Source organism: Parus major, chromosome 7 (assembly GCF_001522545.3).
Source record: "Parus major isolate Abel chromosome 7, Parus_major1.1, whole genome shotgun sequence".
Taxonomy (NCBI): Eukaryota; Metazoa; Chordata; class Aves; order Passeriformes; family Paridae; genus Parus; species Parus major.
The window spans coordinates 13,744,564-13,767,008 of NC_031776.1; the positions used below are offsets into that span (position 1 = coordinate 13,744,564).

Here is a 22,445-nt window from a genome sequence, read left to right on the forward strand (position 1 = left end):
TTTTGGTTTTTTTTTGAAGAGAGAAACAGAAAACCAAAATAAGGGCAAGTTTAATGCCCATATTTACTCCTCTTTTTCACAAACCTTGTAGTTCAAGTCATATTATGGTGTATTTACAACAGAGATATTCTCTTCCTTGAATAAAGGCTCTGAACAGTAGTTGCTTCTCTTTTTACCTTGGTCCTTGGTCAAGTTTGTGTTGAACACCATTGCAAAGCTGTCCTGAGGCAAAGAGAGCCTGACAGAGAGGAGACTGCTGGCACCAAAGCTGTGACAACACTGGATAATTTCTTACATGGAGAATGTGTGGAGAATATGTTCTTTTGGCCTCCAAACACCATGAGGGGATGGATGAAAAGGGTAAATACCTATCACAGGATATTTGGAAGTTCAGGTTTGAGGAAAGTTATGAAGTACCTACTGCTGGCTGGTTTCAGCCAACAAGTGAAATAGACTTTATGAAAATGAATCAAATTACAGTTATTTCCCTGTCTCATGTTCAGTACAAGGAAACAGACTTCAGTGAATGGGCCTAATCCCATCTTCTCAGCTCTGCCTTGGTGTGATAGAATTTAAGCTGGAAAAAGAAGCAACATCAAGACCAAAGGATGACAGAGAGACCAGAGAGGAAGAGTTGTTAGTTTCAAAAAACCTAAAGAGCAAATGTGCATGACTAGTCTCAGGGTCCCCCAGTTTATAACAAAGTAGGAACAAAACTATTCATCAAAAATGCATGATTTGAACAAAATGTAAGCCTGAACCAGGCTATTTTCTGGTGTCATTGTCATTACATACAAATATTTTTGATTTCATCAAAGATCAACTGTCAGGAAAACTGCTTCCCTTTCATACCACTTCCCCTCTGTGATGAGGAAAAATGACACCCAGCTGCTTTATATTATCACTGCTAGATAATCAAACACCCCAGTGTGCACTCTGCAAGTCATAGCACATGTAGGGGTGCACAGTTTTCAAAAAGGGGTTCACCCTTGAGGGGTGAGGACAAGATCCAGATTACTGCTAATTGTGAGTAAGAAGAATTTGTTGATGGTGTAAATCCAAGAGTTTTGGCCCCAGTGTCACTTAATCTGGAAATTCCTGTGCCTCATTGTTTATGTCCACACCACTCCAAAATACAGGATAGATTTTTTTCCCAAATACGGATTTGAAAAAAAATCTCAGCATAAGTTATTCTAGTTCCACAAAGTTACAAATAACAGAAAACAATATCTTACAATGGCTGTACAACACCCAGCTCCACTTCTAACAGGAGTCCATCACTGTGTGCTGGGCTCTGGGCTCCCCTCTCTCTTTTCTTCCACACAAATGGCAGCACACAGTCTCCTGGGAAACTGTTGTTCCAACATAAACCAAGCAAATACATTAATGCTCCAAAGCCACAGCTCTTGTAAGTGTGTCCTGCAATAATCAAGCTATTTCTAATTAAGGAACTGTGATACATGAAGGTGCTCAGATACTACCAAGCTCTTAGCAGCTCCTCTTTAGCAACACCCTTTAGTAAGACAAACGCTTTAAATATGGTTTCACCTAACTATAGGTTAATGGACATTTGTTTCCAAATTATGTTGTGTTTTTAAGGTAAATTTGTCTCCTGTTGTTTCCTCTACACTTACAGAGCCATTTCTTGCACAGTTCACAGTACTCATCTAACAGCTTCTGTTCACTACTTCAGACAGGAATTGCTAGGAGCCAGAGTGAATAATTCTTTTAGGGAGCTCTTCAGAGATGAGAAGGGGAAAGTTATAGACAGAAAAGAAAGCATGTGATACACGGTATGATGAAACAATGAACTGCATTTTTTTTTAGGAGTGAAGACTTTTGGTTATGTGGTTTAATTGCAGTATGAAATACGAAAATTGCAGGAAATTACATCAATGAGTGTTACCCATTGAATTTGCATGGCAAGTAGCTATTGATCTTATTTAATGATTATTTCATAACCTCCATTCTGCAGCCTGCCTTCACCTCTGCCAGTCATTTTATGCTACAGAGGCCCTTGGAAGTTTCCTTCTCTGACCAGTAAGTGCACAAGATTTCATGCACTTTACAGAAGCCTCAAGATTTTCTCACAGCATCAGGTTGTCAGAATGAACAGACCCTTGGTGTTGCATTATGAAATAAAATGCCCATCTACACAAGGGAATAAATTAGTGTGAATTGACATAGAGGTAATGAAATTCCTGTCAGTAACACATGAACATGTATGACAGGAAATGCTGGTAACTGTCCTGAAAAGATACATTTCCTCCACAAAACCGCAGACTTTTACAGTGGAAAAAGAATGGCTTGGAGTAAGAAAAATACTTAGTTAAATTACAGCAATCATGCTCTTGGATTAAAAGCGTATCTAGGCACTAGTAACATTGCAGTAGCCAGCAGCGGCTGCCAAGGGTGGTCAGAAGGCATTGGAGCTGGGCAGGTGCACACTGGCACATTCAGCCACAGCTCCAGAGAAGAGGCTGCTAGAGTGGCTCTGCAGCGTGACTCCAGTGGTTTATCCAGGCTGTGCCCTACCCTTTGTCAATATGAACCATATGACAAGCAGGCAGTGAGGTGAAGCTCTGCCCACAGAGTGTATTGCTGGATGGGTTCAGCATCTCTGCTTAGCAATATCTGAATTGTTTGCTGAAAGGTTACATTCTGTTAGAGGGTGAGTAAAAATTCATTACTCAGGTCACCTCAACCAGTTTTACAAGCACAGCTATGGCAATGCTAATTTATCCAAAGGGATATTTCCTTCTCGTATTTCCAATCTTTGTACCAGTAACACAGTTCATGCCTTCAGCTTTCTCAGCTAGTAACCAAGAAGGACCAAAATGCTGTAGTTTTGGGATTATTTCTGTTCATTGATTGAACACAGTGTAAAGATGAGCATGAAATACAGACTCTAAGAATTTACTTGCATCAAAAAAGCAAAACAGAGCCAGGATATTCTAGAAGAAATGGTTTGCATGTAAGAGCACATCCAAGTTAGAAACATCAAGTTACTGTTTCCACATAAACTGCACAAGCTTTACAGTATCAGTTGTACTCCCAAATAGGGAGGATTGCAAGTGCTGGTCCATGGAGTCACCCTGTCCCATCAATGTCCCTTTTTCCAGGCAATGAATTTGTGGGCACTGTTTCCTGAAAGGCTGTGCCTGCACTGTCCTGATGCTGCTCCTTTTCACTGGGTGCCCTGCCTTGCTCTGCCCTTTCTTGGGGATGGGGCTCACAGGGTGCCACCATCCCACTGTCCCCACAGGTTCCCAAATGCCTCTGCGCCTGACCCAGCCCCTGCTTCACAATGTCACACCCTGCCTGGGGCTCTGCTCTTCACCTGGGGTGTCTGGCAGCAAAAACCCCCTTCCACACCAAGCACTGCTCCTTCTCGCCACTCCCTGAAAATGTTTCGTACCCACAATGTGTTCACACTCATTCTTATGCTACTTTAAAACCAAGTCTGTCTGAACACTGCTAAAGCCATCAGGACAAGAATTGCTTTTTCTCAAAGGGCTTATATTTCACCACAGGTAATTTAATCCAATTAATGTTGATAAACAAACCCATAATTCCAAATCAGATTGAGCAGCCATACACTAACATAATTTGAACTGTCATTATAGATGAAGTCACTGTCTCAAAGAATATTTGTAGAATTCTAGATACTTATAAATTATGAATGAGAATGGGACAATTTTTTGTCATTTTTGTAGTCACATCACATCCGTGCTGCTTCATCAGCAGCTGTCTTTTAGCTTCTCTCCATCTAACCAAAGCACCAGTTTAGAAAGCTAAGTAGGGTCACAAGATTTGAAATAACCAAGTGTTCCTGAATTAAGTATCTCCTGGAAAAAAAAAAATTAAAAATATTCAAGTAATTAAGGCAGCTCCCCATCCTATTTAACACTTCTTCCTTCACTCTGCTTCACTGCCCAAGGAAGGGTGTTGACATTTACCAAACTCAGGATTGAAGTCTGGTTGGCAGCTTGAATTCCCTAAAGTTTGAAGGGTTATTTAGTTTTATGATTTGGAGCTGATCCTCTCTCTATCAAAAACACATTTCCAGATTTGCAGAAAACAGTGAAAGGCACAGATAAAACAGGCTCATTTTCAGCACTTCAGAACTCAAATCACTTTGAAATTATCATGCAAACAGACCCAGCCAAAGAGGATAACAGCCAAATAAAAATGTCTCAGCCAGTGATAAATGAATTATTTTCTAGTTTCCTTAGCAAAAATGAGAATATCAAAAGAAATATCATATACTCATAGCACTAAACAGAAAAAAAGGACTATTCTTTTTAATGGTACATTCTGGTTTGCATTTATCAGTTAAATATGTTTTGACTTCTTTGTTGTGTCTTCCTCATAATGTTTTTTCCCAATTGAAGTTATGATTTAAAATATGCCGAAAAACAAACAGACAGAAACCAAACAGAAAAAACCTGCAAACCAATGTCATTAAATCCAGCACCCACCACAGGTCTAAGGCCAAATGAAGCTGGCAAAGCCTCCCAGGGCAGCCTCCCCCATGTCCAGGGCCATCCCTACAGCCACAGGAGAACAAGCAGCTGCATCAGACCGGGGGCAGCTTTGGGGCAGCTGACAGCAGCCTGCCTGTACCAAGGAAAATTACCCAGAAGATGAAGGTGTCTGGTTGTAAACTGGAAGAGACTATTTTCTGACTGCATATAAGGATGATATTATTTCACTGAGTGTATTTAAGCACTGGTGTGATGTGCTGTGTCTCTTCAAGGAGATTTTCAGTACTGAACTAGTCAAAGCATTCAACAACCTTGTTAAATTTGGTGTTAATTCTGCTTTACGCATCAGGTTGAACTATGGACTTTCCCAAGGTTCCTTGCAACCTAAATGACTATATGATTTTATGAAATCAAAACTCAGTAAATGCATCTTACAGTTTATTACAGTGAATTAACATTAACAGTGTGGGCTACATATTGATCCACCTGGGAGCTTCAAATGACTCCTTTCTCTGGAAAAGCAATGAAACGTCTAACTGCACCAGTCAGACATTTCAGGAATAAGATTCCTCTTCACTCCTTAAAACCATGGGGCCAGACTAAATCAATATTTCTGAATTGGGAAAACATATAAATTCATAATTGGTTTATGTGGTCCATTGTGATTTATATATACATGTATGTGAGCTACATATTTTTCTCAAATACAAGGGATAAAAATAATGGGATTAAAGTCAGTGGACCTGAAGCATCAATTGTATGTGACAGATACACCCACGAGATCTCCAAAATCTCACATAGAAATCACACCCTGGCTGTGGCCCCGTGCATGGAAATGCAACAGAAAAAATGTAATTCCTGAGAGGGAGGTACAGAGCTGCTCCTCTGCAGAGGAGTCCTGGCACTTCTGCTGAAATGGGTCATCTTCCCTTGGGGGTCTCAGGGCCAGATCATTGTCTCAGTCACTGCCAGTGTGTGGTGCCTGAGGTGCTGACTACCACTGCAATTAAAAGAATATGCTCAGCTGCCTGCAGATGTAACAGGTTAAAAAGCCATCCTGTGCTAATAAAAGCAAGGCCTGTGCACACTGTTTCACAAGAAATGCCCTTCTCACTCAGCTAGACATCTGCTCAGTGGGAGTAACATGGACTCTCCTTCACAAGATGTTTTGCCAGATGTTTGCAGAAAAGCTGGTGCTCCCTGTATTGGAATGTGCTCCCTTCTGCTGGACAGTGCCAGTGGGAGAGCCCAGAGCCTGTCCCTGCCATGAGCACCACAGCCCAGCTCTGGCAGGCACAGAACACCGTCTCAGCTCTGAAAAGCACCAGCTGAGCCCTGAAAAGCATCAAATGTTTCCTTGCTCTTGCCACCTCCAGCAGAAGCTGAGGACAATCAGAGCCTGCAGGAGCAGCTCTGAAACTCTGAAGCCTGGCAGAAACCTCCTCCTTTGACAGAAGCTGAATAATTATTAAAAACTTTTCCTCTCTGTGATGACTTTCAGTTCAACAGAATACAGCTTCACCAGCTTCCATTCTTGGCACTTTCTGCTTCATAGAAATTTGGAAAAGTCCAGTTTCAATATCTTCAAATGTTCATTATCAGGTATATGCCAGCTACACTGCCTGGTTTATTCAAATGCAAGAAATGCATGCCTTGTTTTCTCTCTGCCCCATTTGGAGAAAATATCAGAAACACAGCTGTCATTACTGGTCATGGAGAAACTCAAAACTTACCCCTGTGCACACATTTCCTAGGCATTTTGACTTCCTTGATCAAAAATTTGGTTCTTTGGCTGGAAAGAAATTAAATCCTACTATATATTTTATTTTTTCTTTTTTTAAACAGCTGAAATACAGGAGGGCATGTTTTCCATGCAAAAGCAGTGCAGAAAACCAGTAAGAAAAACTCTATAGTTTCCCAAAAAACTATTTTGAACTTTCTCTTGCTTCATCTTTGCATAAATGATCTATTATCTCTCTCCTTCATCTGTACAATCAGTTCCTGAAACCTTTAATCCATTTTTACTTAACTGAGTGGTTTAGATAAACTCTACTTGCATACAAGTCAGAGTTCAGTGCTTAAGCTTTCATTAGTAACTCTAAAAAACCATTAACCCTACCCTTAACCCTACCTGACTCCCCTTCTCCCTCTACTATTCAGCTCACCAAAAATGATGCTCACTGCTTCCACCTTACCAGCCCTCTCTGGCCCCACCCTCCATTTCCTTTGATCCAGTTGCCCAGTGACCTCTCTCTCCATCCTTTCCAGCTTGCTGATGTCTCTCTGACAGTTTTTACCCTGGTCCTCCTTCCCCCTGGTTCTTCAGCCATTGTAATGCCTCTCTCCTTGCCATTCTCTGACAGTCATTTTCTCTTCTGACCAAATTAAAACTCAAGAGTGCATCCCTATGCAAGACTGTGGAAGTCTAAGACAATACCTCAAAATCAAGCTCTTAATCTGCAGTCCTGTCCAAAACATTCATGAACCATGAACAACACTGTCATTTTTTCCTGATATTTAGGCTTACACATTTCTGATTTCTGCTCTTCTCTAGGTCCCCATATCCAATTTTCATTTGAATTTTGCATGTTTCTCTTGCTTAATGCATCTCATATAGTCTTTACCATTTATCCAGACTTTGAAACTCTCCTTATTCTGGAGTCTTCACTACTTCCACATCTCCTTCCCCAAGCTTTATAAATGTATATTTTCTCCTGACACTACTTTCCCCCTTGAGTTCCCTCCATTGATTCCTTCCAAGATATTTCAGGCTATATATGCTTTCAAGGAAAATTAAATTTTTTCATATATTATGGGCATCACCCCCACTCATCTGACATCAGAAAATGAGACACATTTACTTCTCAAATTGCTTTTAGATTAGCATTTTCATTCCTTCTCCTAAAGTTCTGGAGAGGTACAACTACCTGCCTCCATGGCTACTTCCAAATCCTCCTCAAAATCCTCAGTTATGGAATTTCAGAAACAGTCTGAGAACACTTTTGTTGCCTGCTGAGACAAAGACTGTTGCTTTCCTCCCTGACATTCACTGCCTGTTCCCAGCCTTGACTGTTACACCCTAGCTGGGAGTTCCCTGGTGCAACCACCAGCTTCTGTTAAATGTTTGAACAAGGTTTATGTGGCATGGACCAAATTCCTGGTGTGAGTTCCTGGATGCTTCATTAACCTCAATATGATATGAGAAGAATTGTGGCATCCAGTGATGGGTGAATGATTACTGAGTATGAGCAAGGAGCCAGTCAATGACTGATGTTTGTATGCAAACACAAGATGTATTTCCTTGTGTTTCTTCACTCCCACCTAGAAGAATGGCTTCAGTCTGACAAGCTGGCAGCTATTATTTCATCTGCTGGTGCTCATGTTCAATAATCACACCAGATGACCTGTGGCAGGAGGTTAATCCTGCTTCCAAGCAGATCTGGCAACAAGAGCCCAGCCTGTGTGTCCCAAGGCAGCCACTCTCTTGGGTGGTCTCTAAGCTACTGGCGGTTCAAAGAGTATCAAAAAGTTATCTATGACATGACAGCAGTAAAACACAATAAAACACACAGTTCCAGGCCTTGACAACTCCCATGTGTATGAGTGAGTGAACAGAAAATCATGAGGGAGGGAAGGCATAATAGAAATAAACAGATGTGGAAAACTTTGCTTTATAGATGTTGGTAACTGTGAACAGTCTGCTTGATACAGCCTCTGAAAGTCTGCTATAAATTGGGCTGTTCATTGTTGAGAAAGACTGAGAAATGGTGCATGGATCTCAAGGGACTCTGAGTGGTACCCATGCCTGTAAGTTTCTGTTAAGCAAGGTTCCACAAAAGCTTGATAATCAGCATGCAAGGGTCACCCTCAATCCCATGGCAAATAAGTTTGAGCATAACCAGGTCTCTTCTGTATTTCACAGATCTTGGTCCCTTTCCTCCAGAAACTGATGAGGTTTTCTCTTACTATTGTTAAAGAAAGAAGAGTCAACATATGTAATTGATATTAAGTTCCAGTTACAAAGACAAAACCCCAGCTACTGTTTATTTGCAATGAATTTACATAAAATACTGTAAATTCCTGTTGTGTGTGGCTTTTAAGTTTGAGATATGAGATAAATTATACAGAAGGTAGGTGCACTAGATACTCTCAAGCATCTGTTTAGATTAGCCTAGAAAAAGCAAAGTCAGGCTGTCTGACTTTGCTTTTTCTAGGCTAATCTAAACAGATGCTTGAGAATATCTAGTACACCTAGATTGTGATTGAATTCTGTGTAAATCACAAAGTGTAAATCACAGAGTGATTTACAATTGATGTAGTCTTCAAACACCAGCAGATATGGTGGATCTCCAACATCTATAATCAAAAGAATCTGGAGCACAAATGTGACAGTTTAAACTATGTTGACACTACAGAAATATATAAATATTTTTAAAAAACCAACCCTCCACGTGTTGTATTAATTTATACCTCAGCTCAAATTGAGAAGGAGAAAAAAAATTCTCATGTGTTTTGTGATTATGAGACCAAGACATTATTCAGCCCTGCAAGTTAATTCACTTTTTTTTTCCTCTCTCTAATATGCATGACTAAATCAAAATGAATTATCTGATGCACTGGCAAATATGACGGGTCTATGTAGGTCACATATCTGATCTGGAGCAGATCAGATCATCAGCATATTCAGCAGGTCACCATGGCCCCAGAGGTTTGTGAATGATCATTCAGAAACCCAGCAACAAAGTATGACTAATTTTCTAAATATCTGCTGGTTGCTGCTAACTCTTCTCTCAGCTCAAGTCATGCAATCCTCAGTAGTCATGGTGAGCCTTTTAAATGACAAATGCTGAGGCTCACTTGAGGCTACTTTCAGTCAAAAGGCTCTCTGTTAAATTATCACAATGAAGACTGTATGAGAGCAACAAAAATCATGTTGCAAATGTCTGGCTACTTTCCATTTTGTTCTCTGAGACATCGGTTTCCACTTCCCATTTTTCCCTCGGAATGGCTTGAAGCAGCACTGGCTCCTTGAGAGTAGCATGAGCTTCTTGCACAGAAAGGCTTTTGTTGGCCCTCCACAGGCTGGCCAGAACATGCACTGGAGAGAGGGGTCAGCTTTGCCATGGCTGAAGGGACTGCAGCTCCCACTTACAGTAGCCTAAAGAGTAAACAGAGAGGTTTTTGTTGCCCCAGGTGACTTCTGCTAGCATGGAAACATCTTGTTCTGCCTGTCCTTCCTTCCCTTGCTAGCCCTCAGGCTGCAGAAGTCAGCCTTTCTTCAGAGCTCAAATGAAGAGCTGAAGCTCCTGCAGTTAGCCAGCAAGTGGTGTTTCAGCCTCTATCACTCTCAGCCCAGCACTAATTAACCTTTGGAAAAGCAGAAAACATTTCTTAGCCAATTCTGTGGAGGATGGCTCTTGGTCAAATACCTCAAAAACCTGATCAGAAGAACATGCAGAGGTGGATTCCACGTCAGTAATGAATCCGGCTCTCCTCCTCACGGCTCCTGTGCTGCTCTGACCAGGCAGCTGGGGCCAGCAGTCAGGAGAGGATTAGAGTTCTTCACCTGACACTTTTCCATCCCAATTTTTCACAGCTAAAAGACAGGCTTAGTAGTGCTGATAAGGGTGCTTGAATTCAACCGATGCAGGCAGACCCCCAAAGGTGCTGTGCTGTGACAGGTCCTGGGAAGCTTTTTAGATGGTCAGAATCTCCTCTGAGGAAGCACTTGTCTGGAAGCCAGATCTTACTGGGCAATGTGCTTATTTGTGGGAATCACTAAGCCCTCGCTTTTAACATCAGCACCACTTTCAGTCAGGCAGCTGTCTGCCTCAGAGTAGGTCAGAATCATAGGACTGGCAGGATTGTTCACTTATGTCAAAGGATTACAGTAATTCCACCAAATAAAAGGCCCCATTTTCAAACCTCTAATCAGCTGCTCCATAATAACAGAAGTCAAAAGCTCTGCTACTGTCATAAATTATGTGTTAGAACTCACTGGCCTTAAAAGTTTGTGAATAGCATTTTCTAAACAGAGCTTCTTTAAATTAAACCATTTTACACTTTCACAGGCAACTTCTGTCAGTTTTAGGATTAACCACGTGCCTCTCCAGCCTATGTACCCAGTTGGAGCCACTCTGTAGCCTGATTATCTTAAGCCAGGAGGCTCAAAGTGGGAAGTAGGTTTTACAGCTAGAAAATCCCATCAGCAAAGACTTGGGAAAGCTGATGCTAAAGACAGCATGAAACACTGCTCAGTATTGCAGCTACAGAAGGTAAGTTTGTTTAGAGGTAGGGATAAGCTAAATTTTAGTTATTTAGACTGCTATGTACAAAATAAAACAGTTTTATCATCCTACCTGCTGTAAGTAAATAAGGGAAAAGTTAAGAAGAATTGAATAAGAATTAGTACATAATGTTTATGCACAACCGGGGTACTTCTCTGGTAGAGAAATTCAGCAATATCAAGTTCCTAGCTTAGACATCAGAAGGTGTCTGGTACAGTGGTTCTGACCTTTTGGGAGAGGAGAAAAGAGAACAGTTTAAGGTTTAGTTTAACATCTTTAGTCATATTTTAAATTTGAAATGTTTTCATTTTAACTTGCTCAACTTAAAGGCAACTGAAACCCCACCAAATTCTTATATTTAAGTATTTTTGATTGCTGGAAAATTAAACCCCAGTGTTAAGAAATACATTATTCAACATAAAACACAGTCACCACAAATGACTTGCATTGCAGTAGATACAACCAGTCTCACCTTGCGGTTGCCATGGGCAGCTAAACACTGGGACAAAATCTTTGGTGGCTCTTCATTGTGTTAGTGACTTGAACTTGTGAGAAATCTACCTCCTCTGGTTTGCCTGAGGCATCAAAATACCCCAGAGCCAGCATCCAGTACAAAGAGAAGGCAGTTATGCCACAGAAACACACTACCTGACACTCAGGATGGTCAGAGCCTCAAAACAAGTACTGCTTTCAATTTTTCTGGAAAGCACATCAAGAATACCAGTTTACTCAGTTTAATTGGGGAAAATACAGACAAAATACAGAAAAGGTAGACTCTCCACTAAAGGTTTAAACACATTCAGATCACAGACACAGATCCTTTAAAAATCAGTTTTTACACTTTTTTACTTTAGCTCTTTCTAAGAGTGAGTTGAAATAAAAGTCAGGCTCTAACCACTCATGGGATGTGAGGCATACCACTGGAATGCAGGTGAAATGTAGTAATAACCTCACAGATTTTTAAGTGTCAAAATTAGTCAGGTTTATTATAATTCCTCTCCTTATAACTGCTCTTGCCATTCAACACTGGAGCTGCACCAAGGAGTCACCAGAGGGAGCCTGCATGCCAAAAATCCCACGGTTTTTTAAAAACTGTTTTCTTTTGGATTGCAAGGAAATTGAAAGCTGAATTTACAAAATTTCTCCTCATTGCTGAAAAAAAATAGAAAAAAAAAAAAAAGAAGAAGAGAAGCCTGCTGGCTCCCTTTGGCTCTGTAGGGGATGGGCAGCCCGTGGGTACTCGGCTGCTGGGCCAGAGGCTGGCTGCTCCTGGCAGTGCCTCTGCTTTCCTTCCACCTCCTCCTCCAGGCTCCTGCCTGGACACAGTCCCAGCTGGGCTGGAGAGGGGTGTATGGGCTCCTGCACCTCCCCAGCTGCTCTGCAGGGACAGGTGCAGCCACGGTGTGCCCTGTGTCACCTGGAGAGATGCCATTGCAGGGAGCAGCCCACAAACCCGCGCCGGTCCCAGGGTTTACCAGACACGAGTGCGCTTTTCCTCCTCACTGTGTGCCAGCAATGGTGCACCCTGAGCTGGGAGAAACACAGCAAACATTGCAGGGGAGCGCTCTCCTTCTGAGCAGTCACTAGATCCCACAGCTCCTTTAATTGTGTTGTTAGAAATAGTTACTCTGTAAATTGCTCAGAGACTGCTGAACGTCTCTCCTGGCTATAAGAGATCCGTGGAATAACGCTGGTTGTTCTCAGGTTGTGTGGGAGCTGAAAAACCTGAAGTATCCTCCCTCCCTCCGTTTCAAGAAAAACTAGCAGCTACATCAGATAACAGCTTTTAAGCAACATCCTGCTGGCCTGTGCAGCACACAGGAAAATGAATCCCTTTTCAGATCCATATGCTAGCTGCAGTATTTCCTGTGTTTTTCTGGTCACAGTCACACACATAATTCATGCGAGCGCTCGGTCCTAGCTGCAGGCCTGAAAGGATGTGGTTGAAATCTTCAGGCTGCTCGTGTTCTTGTCCCCATGCCAAAGCTCTGGTGGATGGTTTTGGGAACTCTGTGTTCTTGCTATACTGGCCAATGCTGTATCCCAAGGGGTGAAGGAAGGGAGAAATTATGGAGGGGAGTAGAACCACATGGCCTTCTGTAGACAATTTTTGGTTTTCAATAAAGTCAGACCAATAGGCATACACTTCAAAAGAGGAAAAAAATTCAAATACTAAAAACCCAGAAAACATCCCCACTGCAAGAAACCCAGCACAGATGGTCCCTAAAAACCAGAAGCATGGTTTCTCTATGTTTCTTTTAGCTTAACCACAGAAAAAGGACCATGTTGGTCAGAAATAGAGATGTCACAAAGCTAATGTGCTACGGGGACCTTGACTCAGGTCAGGGTGAAACCTGAAGTAAAAGAGCTAAGGGTGAGCTACTGTCCCTGGAAGAGCAGCTTGTGGCTGGGAGCCACTCTTGTGGAAATCATTGTCCTGATCCCAGGAGGAGTCAGAGCAGGTGGTGGGAGCTTGGCTGGTGGCTGCGAGCCTGCACCTACTTGCACATGCTCATAAAGACCAGCACAGCTGATGGAATGGTGGCTGGAATGTCGTGGGATGATTTTGCTGCGTCAGGCTAATGCCACTGCTCAATGCATGGCGGTGCCTTTCATGTTATACCAATTTACTGTTAACCTTGTGCTTGCCTGTAGTCATTCTGTCTTTTGAAAGCTTTGCCTATTGAGGGTGGAGATTTTTATATATGAAATTTGACTACATGGAGAGGAGACACTGATAGACAAAGAGGCACTGTAGAAATATGCAGTTAGGTACAAATGTAAGGGAGACTTTTCTTTTTAAGGTAAATTAAATGAGACAGCAGCCCACACACTATGGAAACCTTTCAGAAATACCCTACTTAGAGAGGTACCTCTGTATTTATATAGTGCATCTGTCTCCAGAACAGCCCAATGCAAACCGAGCAAGCTCCCCCCGTTTCCCCAGCCGTGACCCCTGGCAGTGTGGCAGGAGGAGCACGCTCTCCCCAGTGGGGCTGATGGTGGCACAGAGCCAAGGGGAGAGAGACCCTGACAGGTGCACTCATCCCCCTGTGCACACAGTCCTGCCCCACCTGTCTGGGAGATGTCAAACAGGAACAGCAATGTCTAATCTAGGTCTTCACTCTGCCATCTTGCTTGGGATCCAATTCTGGATTTACAATGCTTTAGATGAAGCAGAGGGGTAATTATTATTTATTACAGTAGAGCTTGCTGGAGTCAGTATCTGCCATGTGGCTTGGTTGTTAACCTCCAGCATAGAACATACAGCAAGGAAATAAAATTTAATGTCCTGTCAAATGGCTGACTTCATAGGAATCTTATATCTTCTCCTATAAAAATATTATCTTTTCTTCAAAAGCTGCTTCAATTCAGAACAAAAAAACACCAAAATCTTTGTAATTTCACTATAAATACATCTTTAATATAAAGTGACCAGAAAAACACATGCTTCCCTTTCTGGGTTTTCTGCTTTACATTTTAAAATATGTGCTACGTATCCCACATTTTAGTTCTACAGTATTTTACGTTGTAACTCTTAAAAGGTTGACTTTTTAATGTTGCCTGTTTCTGCTTAGAAACAGTCTGATGTTTACACTGTTCCGCATTTGATACAGCATTGCTTAATAACACTGCTTTCAAGTCATAAATGCTGTTTCACAGCATTTTTCTAAGATTAGCTTCTACCATAAAAATTAAGTTGTACCTTTAGAAGGAGGCCCATTTAGCATTCATTGCACAAGATAAGAAGGAACTATCAGATATGTGCATTTCACGCTGAGCCAAACGAGGTCAGTGGAAATATTCCCCCAGACTTTGGTCTGTGTTGGACCACACGTGGTAATTTAGGGACTGACATTAGTGCTCAACACAGCCTTTTTTTCTTTACTCCAGGTAATAGTGGCAGATGACAAGTTATAACACAAACATCCCAGTTTTTCTGTGGAACAGATGTCAAGCTTAGGCTTCACTGGACACCTTGGTCTCTCTATAGCTACTGCAATATTTATTGCAGCCAAGGCCAGAGCCATTTTGAAGCAGGAGCTGCCAGCTGTGTGAAATGAAATGTATTCAAAGCTGCCAAGAGTAAGAAATGAAATACAGACTACAGTGGTGTCTGCCAATGTGTTGGGCAGCACCATAATGGTGGCAGCCAACTGAACTTGAGATGGCAGCAAAATCTGATGTATCCCTGTCACCAACTCAGTGATTCACTAATTAATTTAACTTTCTTTTTTTCTTAATTGTATCTACTGTCACCACCCTACTGTTCAAGTCTGAGGAAGGAGAGAGGAGGGGAGAGAGAGAGGAAAAAGAGACCAGGCACTAGAAGGAAACATCTTGGTAAAGATAGCCAGTAAAATTCATTCAAAGCCACTCTGCATTCAGTGGTGTGGTTGTATCGAGGTGCATCTGACTATGATGTGGATAAGAAAAATATAAAAACGATGAGAACAAGTAGTTTGGGAAGCAAAGATGCACTTTTGTGACCTTTGGGACAAGACAAAAATGCAATGATATGAAACTGCAGCATAAATCTTCTATTCCCAGTGCTTCAGAAAGTCCAGACAGTTGTGGGCCTTCCACCCAGGAAATGAAATATATGGACAGCATTTTGTCACATCACAACACATGAACAAACAAGAGCAGTGTGCATAAAGAACAAGGCAGAGCTTGGCCTTCTGTTACCCAAGAAACAGCTTACTGAGACAGCTTTTCTACTTGAAAGAAATGTGTTGAAGAACTGGTACTACCAGGCTGAAGAACAGATGTTTCTCCAGGGACATGGCAGCTCTGCTAAGCCATTAGAGGAAGACTTTTCCCCAACCTCAGGAATTGCCCCAGGCACTGGACATTGCCTGTTTTGGTGGAGTAGTCCTAGCCCCCTGCCCAGTACCACAGCCTGCTGGAAAAGGAGGGAGGTCCAAAATACACGCTCGGGACTGAGAGGATAATTGAAAACCATCTCCATCTCCTGTTCTGGCCACATGGCTGATGTGCAGAATGATAATTTTTGAAGAAGGATCATTGTTGGATAGATTAGAAAAATGTAATAGCCTGAGTCCAAGTGACTCACACACATAAGAAAATTTTGACTGAATACCAACTCAGTTTGTGAATTTTCATAGGCCTGGCCTTGATGTTTAGAAGACCGTGTAAGATGTCTGATATTATGGCTGACATTACTTTGTAAAATTTAAATTTAAGCCCATGTGTGAAGCAGAAACAACAACAACAAAAAGACATGGTATTTTTCTTTCTAGAATACTGTGATGTTTCATGCTCTTACACTGATGTGTTTAGTTAACGTTAGAAGCTCTTTGCAGAGTTTGCCATGTAAGAAGGCAGCCTGTAAAATGATACAAGTTTTTGTACTGACTGCTAAAGTTTAGAAACTTCATTCCTGCGCCACTTGAAGTAAATTTAGTGTAAGTTTTTTGTTCCACAATGATTCTCATGGGCTCCAAACTCGGTGCTTACCATACTAACAATAATCTTTAATGTCTCCAGACTCTACCCATGTTCATTGTTAACCTTCAGTCACAAAGTAATGAGATGCATCAGGCATCATCAAGCTGGCCTAAGGGGTTACAAATTTGGATGAGGGCCACATACTGTACTAATTGCTTCTAATAAATTACATATTTCAGGAGGGACATAATGATTTTAATCATTTATTCTGCATGTTGTTTCCTTTGGAGAGAAGAACAAGCAGGCACTAAACAAGCAGAGCATCTGAAATTCATGGCAGAAGCTAGAAAGAGCTCATTTAATATCAACTGTCATTGTAAATACTAGAATTATGCATGTATCAAATCCCTGGGTCTGAACACTTTGGGAAAAGCCAGTGAGTTCTGGCTGTTTTAATGACTCAAACCAAAATAATGTCTTTGAATGTTCCTTAGATTTATAACAGCTCTGATTTAATCCCATTTCAAATCTTGTAGCTGGGGCCTAGCTCAGGAAAAAGCCTTTGTTTTTATGCAAAGAAAAATACATTAAGGAGGGGATTTAAAGCATTTATTTCCCAAAAGGCTGAGAGGGAAAAGAGTCAAATGCATCTCTTACTTGTGTGGGGAATGACTTTAATTATGATTTGATGGCTCCTCATTGCAAAGGTGGTCCAGTGAACACAGACAGCTACAATAACTTTCTTTAAAGCCTGCTGAAACCAGTAGGATCTTGATCTGAACTAAGCAGCCTCTTGCAGTGTGAACTAAAACAAGTGAAGTTTTCCCATTTCCCTGACCTCTAGCACATCCAGACCAGTAGAATCACGGCTAATGAAATCCTCAAATCACTTGGGAACGTGCACTTCCTTTGCAGAGGGACACCTTGATGGTGTTTAAATAGCCACCAGTATTAATAGCAATAGCTGGTAGATAATGTGGGGATTTGGAACCTCTAGGGAACAATGCAGGTTTGGGAACAGCTCAGGCTGCCTCTGTCAGTCTTTGTAAACCTTGCTTCCTGTCACTGCAGTCTGCATTTCCTTCCAAGGATGAGCTGAGCTACCAAACAAAACATGACTACCTAGGTAAAAGGAAACCTGCCTCAGCACAAAGCATGCCCTGGGGTGTTGCAGCTCTGAGACTCAAATGTGCCCTTTTGATTTTCAAGTGGTAATGCGACACCAAGGAAGCACCATTACCTGGGGTAAGGGCAATCCACTTCTGCCCTGGCAGCCTAAGATGCCTTCACTTGGTCCCTCTCTATCTGGGAGGGTTATTATCCCATCTTGGACTTCTCTGGCAAGTGTGAGGGTAAAAAATGAGACTCCAGCAAGACTTCCAAGGGCTCCTCTAGCCCACCAAGTAGAATAATGAAGATATTTCTAAAGATGCTGCTTGTGGATGGATGGATGGATGGATGGATGGATGGATGGATGGATGGATGGATGGATGGATGGATCTTTGTGCTAAAACAGCTGGACATCTACTTTGGAAAAGGATCAAAGGATTCTTCTTGATTTTGTCATACAGAACAAGAAGCAGAGTAGTAAATAGGAAAAAAAAGGCCTTACACAGTGAGAACTGACTGGAAAATATTGCCCAAGGTAAAACTGATGACTATTCAAATTGCAAAACAATTCCTGTGGTTGTTTTTATGGTATTTTTCATAGGGAGGTTCAAGCCAATCTTCACACATGAAGAAGACCTTAAAGAATGAGGAAGTTTGAAGTTCAGGCATAAAAGCCCATGAATAACAGAAGAAAAAGTGACACAAACAGGGGAACTGGAGGTGACGAATCCTCAGTTAAGATTGCTGCTAAACACAAAAAAGTGTGACAAGAGGTAAATCACAATGTGCAGAAAATACAATGAATTTGTCTGGTGCAACCTTCAGATACTGACTTTTGCCAACATTGCCTGCTACATGCCAGCATGGAATTAACAAACACTAGCACGGCAGGTTAGGAAAAGAATTATCTCTGAAAGCAAAATGGAAAACCTCTTTGACATCCATTAGGTTTGGTAACATAATCCTAAGAAGCACACCATGCTGAGCTGTTATCTGGCTGGCTGGCTGAGTCCCTCTCCAGATTACTACTTAAATCAATAGCTCTCACATTGATTTTTCCAGCACACTGTATTCCAGTAAAAAGAACAATGCCCTGAGATGAGTCAGCTATTTGCTCTGTCTGTAGGAACTCTGGTGTGTTTTTGTTTAGGAAAATAAAAGCAGGAGCCAAAGTACACACTGATATGCAGTAGTAAGAACCTGCCTGTTGCTCCAGGTTTGCTACAGCTTGCTGCAGCAGCCACAGCCTGCCCTTGAACTAGAGGAAACTTCTGTAATGATGAAACTCAAACATTTAGTGATGATGTTAGACAGCTAATAATGTTGAATTTCAGTTTAGTAAGTGCTATGGCAGAAGGGAAAATTATGCCCACATAGGTATCACATAATAGAATCACAGAATTGTAGAATGGTTTGGGTTGGAAGGGGCATTGAAGATCATCTCATTCCAGGCCCCCTTCCATGGGCAGGGATACCTCCCACTAGACCAAGTTTCTCAGAGCCCCATCCAACCTGGCCTTGGGCACTTCCAGGGATGGGGCAGCCACATCTTCTCTGGGCAATGTGAACCCCTCCTCTGGGCAATTTAACTAAGAGGTTGATCTCCATATATTTACCATGATAGGTAAAACCTCAGCAATACTGCACTTCCATTTTTTGCATATATTTTAATGTATTTGGATATTTCATGTAACATGTTACCATAGTTCTGGTGTTGCCTACAATTTTCTGATGTTGCTTCTGCTCTTTTTAACCATGCCAGCAATGTCCCATTTTGTATGGGTTCCTATAACCACCACATGCACATTCATTTCCTCTTTTTCTCTCCTGCCTAGCCATCAATTCAGAAACCAGCAGCCTTTCTCTCACATAGTTTCATAATTACTTCAAAAAACTTACAAAAATGGCAACAAACTATTTCCAGCTACTTGGAGGTTTGGAGTCAGGCTGAAGCACGACTCTGCCCACGGTTTCTCTTGATCCCTCTCTGCTGCAGGCATAAAGCAAAGCTCCTACTACAGCCCCTCATGTCTCCCACAGCTCTCCACACATCCCTGCTGTCTCAGCTTCCAGGCTCAGTTCCACTGACTGCAAGCTTGGCTTATTTCTGGGAACTTTGAGTTAACAGCAGCTACAAACCATTAAAATGCCAGAGAAGTTAACAAATTAAAATATTTGTGCCTCTTCTGCACTCCATTTACTATCTCCAGCTTTAGAGGTAACATACACCAGATTACAGTCTATCCCACCTTCCATTAGTAACAGCCTTGGAGGGTATGGAGCAGACAGGGGGCTGAAAAGAATTTCATTTTTTTGCTTCACTGTGTGTTGAACACCATACTATGAATCTACTGAGGGAAATAAATATACATATATGCTCAAAGCTGAGGAGGAGGGTGCAAATGTGAAGCCTGTTATTCTGAAAATACTGTTGAATAGTGTTATCTTCAACTGCTATAAAACTAGAACAATTTAAATCATTATAAAAACTCTGTATTCCTAAGTAGAAGTAGCTTTGTGTATTTCATAGCGCAGTGTATTTTACATTGCTGTATGTCTCTCAGCCCAAAAAAAGAAATTCATGTTTTCATACCCATGAAAAGGAAGAACAATGAATTTTCTACCAGGTAATTTTTAAATTAAAAGGAGTCGTTTATGACAGTATCAGTATGGTAAAGCTGAAGCAATCCAGCCTGTTTACAGGAAGGGTCATCAACTTCCAAATATCCACTTGTGTATCTGGGAGTATGGTGTAATTTAGGGTGCTGAGGTATGGAGGAGAGGCATTCTGTGCTCTGCTTTGTGCTGTTTGCAAGGTATTTCAGGTTAGTTGTGATCTTTTGAATCACATGCTCTCCTATGTTGTGCTGTTCCCTGAGAGCTGAGCTGATGCAGATGCACACCATGCCAGGCATTTCCCCAGGGCTCAGCAGGGTGCTGCAGGGAGTGCTCTGCAGGCTGCAGTTCCTGAGAGGAGCTGTGAGGACCTGTTTCACACTGCACTTCATTTGCACAGCCTTTAGCCTAGGCTTGTAGGGCAAAATAATTCAGCAGAGAGATCAATAGGTATTGCTATCTGTGCAAAGCATTTTCCTTCCAGAAAAAGTATTGTAATTGAACGTAATGAGATTAGTTCCAATATCCAGCACATAAACTTCAGCCCATTTTGGCAAACAGACAGTCTTGCATGGCAGCTGAGTGATATTTTAACTGTGGCTAGGACAGGTATTAGAGAGCTGAAGCTACAGAGTGAGATCCACAGAACTGGCTGATATGATAAATTACCTTATGACAGCAGCAGTATTTCACACAAGAAATCAGATATCCCACCTTTTCTGCCAGGTAATAAATTGTGTTAAGCAGACAAATGGAAATTTACGTATTCATTATCTATCAAGAGACACCTGGCAGGACGGCCTTAGACTGCAGTCTGAAAATAATCCTGCTTTGACAAGTGTCAGTCAGAAGTGCTGGTGAATCACCACAGATTTTGCTTCATTGAAAGCTTCATCAAGTCAAATGCTGTTCAGAACTACATAAGAAGCAAGGCCTAAATGTAACTGTTCTGATCCCAGGTGATATTTCTGCTGCTTTTGTACATATTCCTACATAGCATGTTAGCCCTCAAAACTTTCAGCAAGACGTCTCATTTTTCCTTCTCTTCCCAAGGAAGTCTTCACACTTCCCATAATCAGATACCCAGCCCACAGTTTTGGTTTTTATCCTTTTCACAGCTGCCTGGAAAGAGAGGCAGAATATGGGGAAGTGGTTTCAAATAAGAAACAGAGAACTCTATGGGGCCAGCACCAATAGAATTTACATATTCAAGAAGCTCCGCTCATAATTTGGCATTGAATTATCTGTTAGAGCAAGCTAATCAAAGCATAAAAACTTCTTGTTTTGTTTGGTTTTTTCCCCTCAAACAAATAAACTTCCCACTGCAGCAAGATTCTGTGCTGAGGTTAAAGAGATGGCCAGCAGCAGGCAGGTGGTCCACGCTGGGTGGTGACAGCAGAGTGGGAAGGCAGTGATGCCTGGGCATGGCCCTGTGGCTCACGGGCACAGCCAGGCTCTGGCTCAGGAGCCAGCGAGGCAGGGGCAGGGCAGGAGCTCACGGTACCTTTGAGCGCAGGAGGGGTGAAGACACTCTGCTTCCTCTGCTTGGGAGAGGCGCTCTGCGACTGCCGAGGGACAAAACAGAGAGAGGCGGTGAGAGCCGGGCACAGGGAGAGTTTCTGCTCCTGTACTCACGCCCAGCTGAGAGCTCCTGAGGAAAACTTACTGTGCACAGCTGCTGCCAGCTCCCAGCTGTACACAGGACAGCCAGCACAGTGTTCAATGGACAGCCTTTATGACTCCCAGGCAAGACAGACCCAATACTACTGAAAATTACCCTTCACCCTATAAAAATATTGTTAAACATAAAATCAGCATAGCCTGTGCTTTTAACAGCCTGTGTAATTGATTCTCATATGGCAAATAAATGTCTACCTATATTAAAATAGTTGCAAGGTTTACATTAGCCAACATTCCAATTACAGTGTAATCAGTGATTATATGTATGTGCAAGGTAGTACTGAAATATTAAGATATACATTTTAATATAAATAAGTGGAAAATCTCCCCCTGTACCTTTTCAATATGTTCTACTCAACCTAAGATAATAATTTCAGCAGTCAATCACTCTGCCTTTAAATGACTCTTTGATTTTGAGCGTTATATTTAGACACACTTAAACTTTTTGTGGCCCCAAAATCACATCCATGCACAAAAGACAAACCATTCCAAAATAATGGTAGGGAAATTACATGCAGAGTAATAATAGTTTTACCGTATTATACCAATGCACATAGAGTAATAATAGTATTACTACATTATACCGATGTTTAGTTAACAAAAACTAACTGGAGTATATTCAGTGCTCAAGCAGAGCAGCTTTTGCAAAACGAAAGCAGCTAAATTGGTGTCAATATTACACCAACATGAGTTATGTCTACATAAAAAGGACAAGAAAGCCTCACACAGTACACCTGTAGCTAGCTTTGGAAGACATAAGCATCATATCTCACTCCTAACAAAAAGGTTAAGGAAAAATTGTGGGTAGCCAAGTTTTTTTCCCCTTCTCATTTTATCAGTTTCTAGTTGTAGT

At 41.7% G+C, this 22,445-nt stretch overlaps 1 protein-coding gene across 1 annotated transcript in view; it reads right to left on the reverse strand.

The window, feature by feature from the left end:
• PPP1R1C (protein phosphatase 1 regulatory inhibitor subunit 1C) overlaps positions 1-22,445 on the reverse strand; it is a 45,546-nt gene that overhangs the window by 1,807 nt on the left and 21,294 nt on the right. Inside the window, exon 4 of the mRNA XM_015634895.3 lies at positions 21,417-21,477. Coding sequence (XP_015490381.1) covers positions 21,417-21,477 — 61 coding nt within the window. The remainder of the gene's footprint in view (positions 1-21,416; positions 21,478-22,445) is intronic.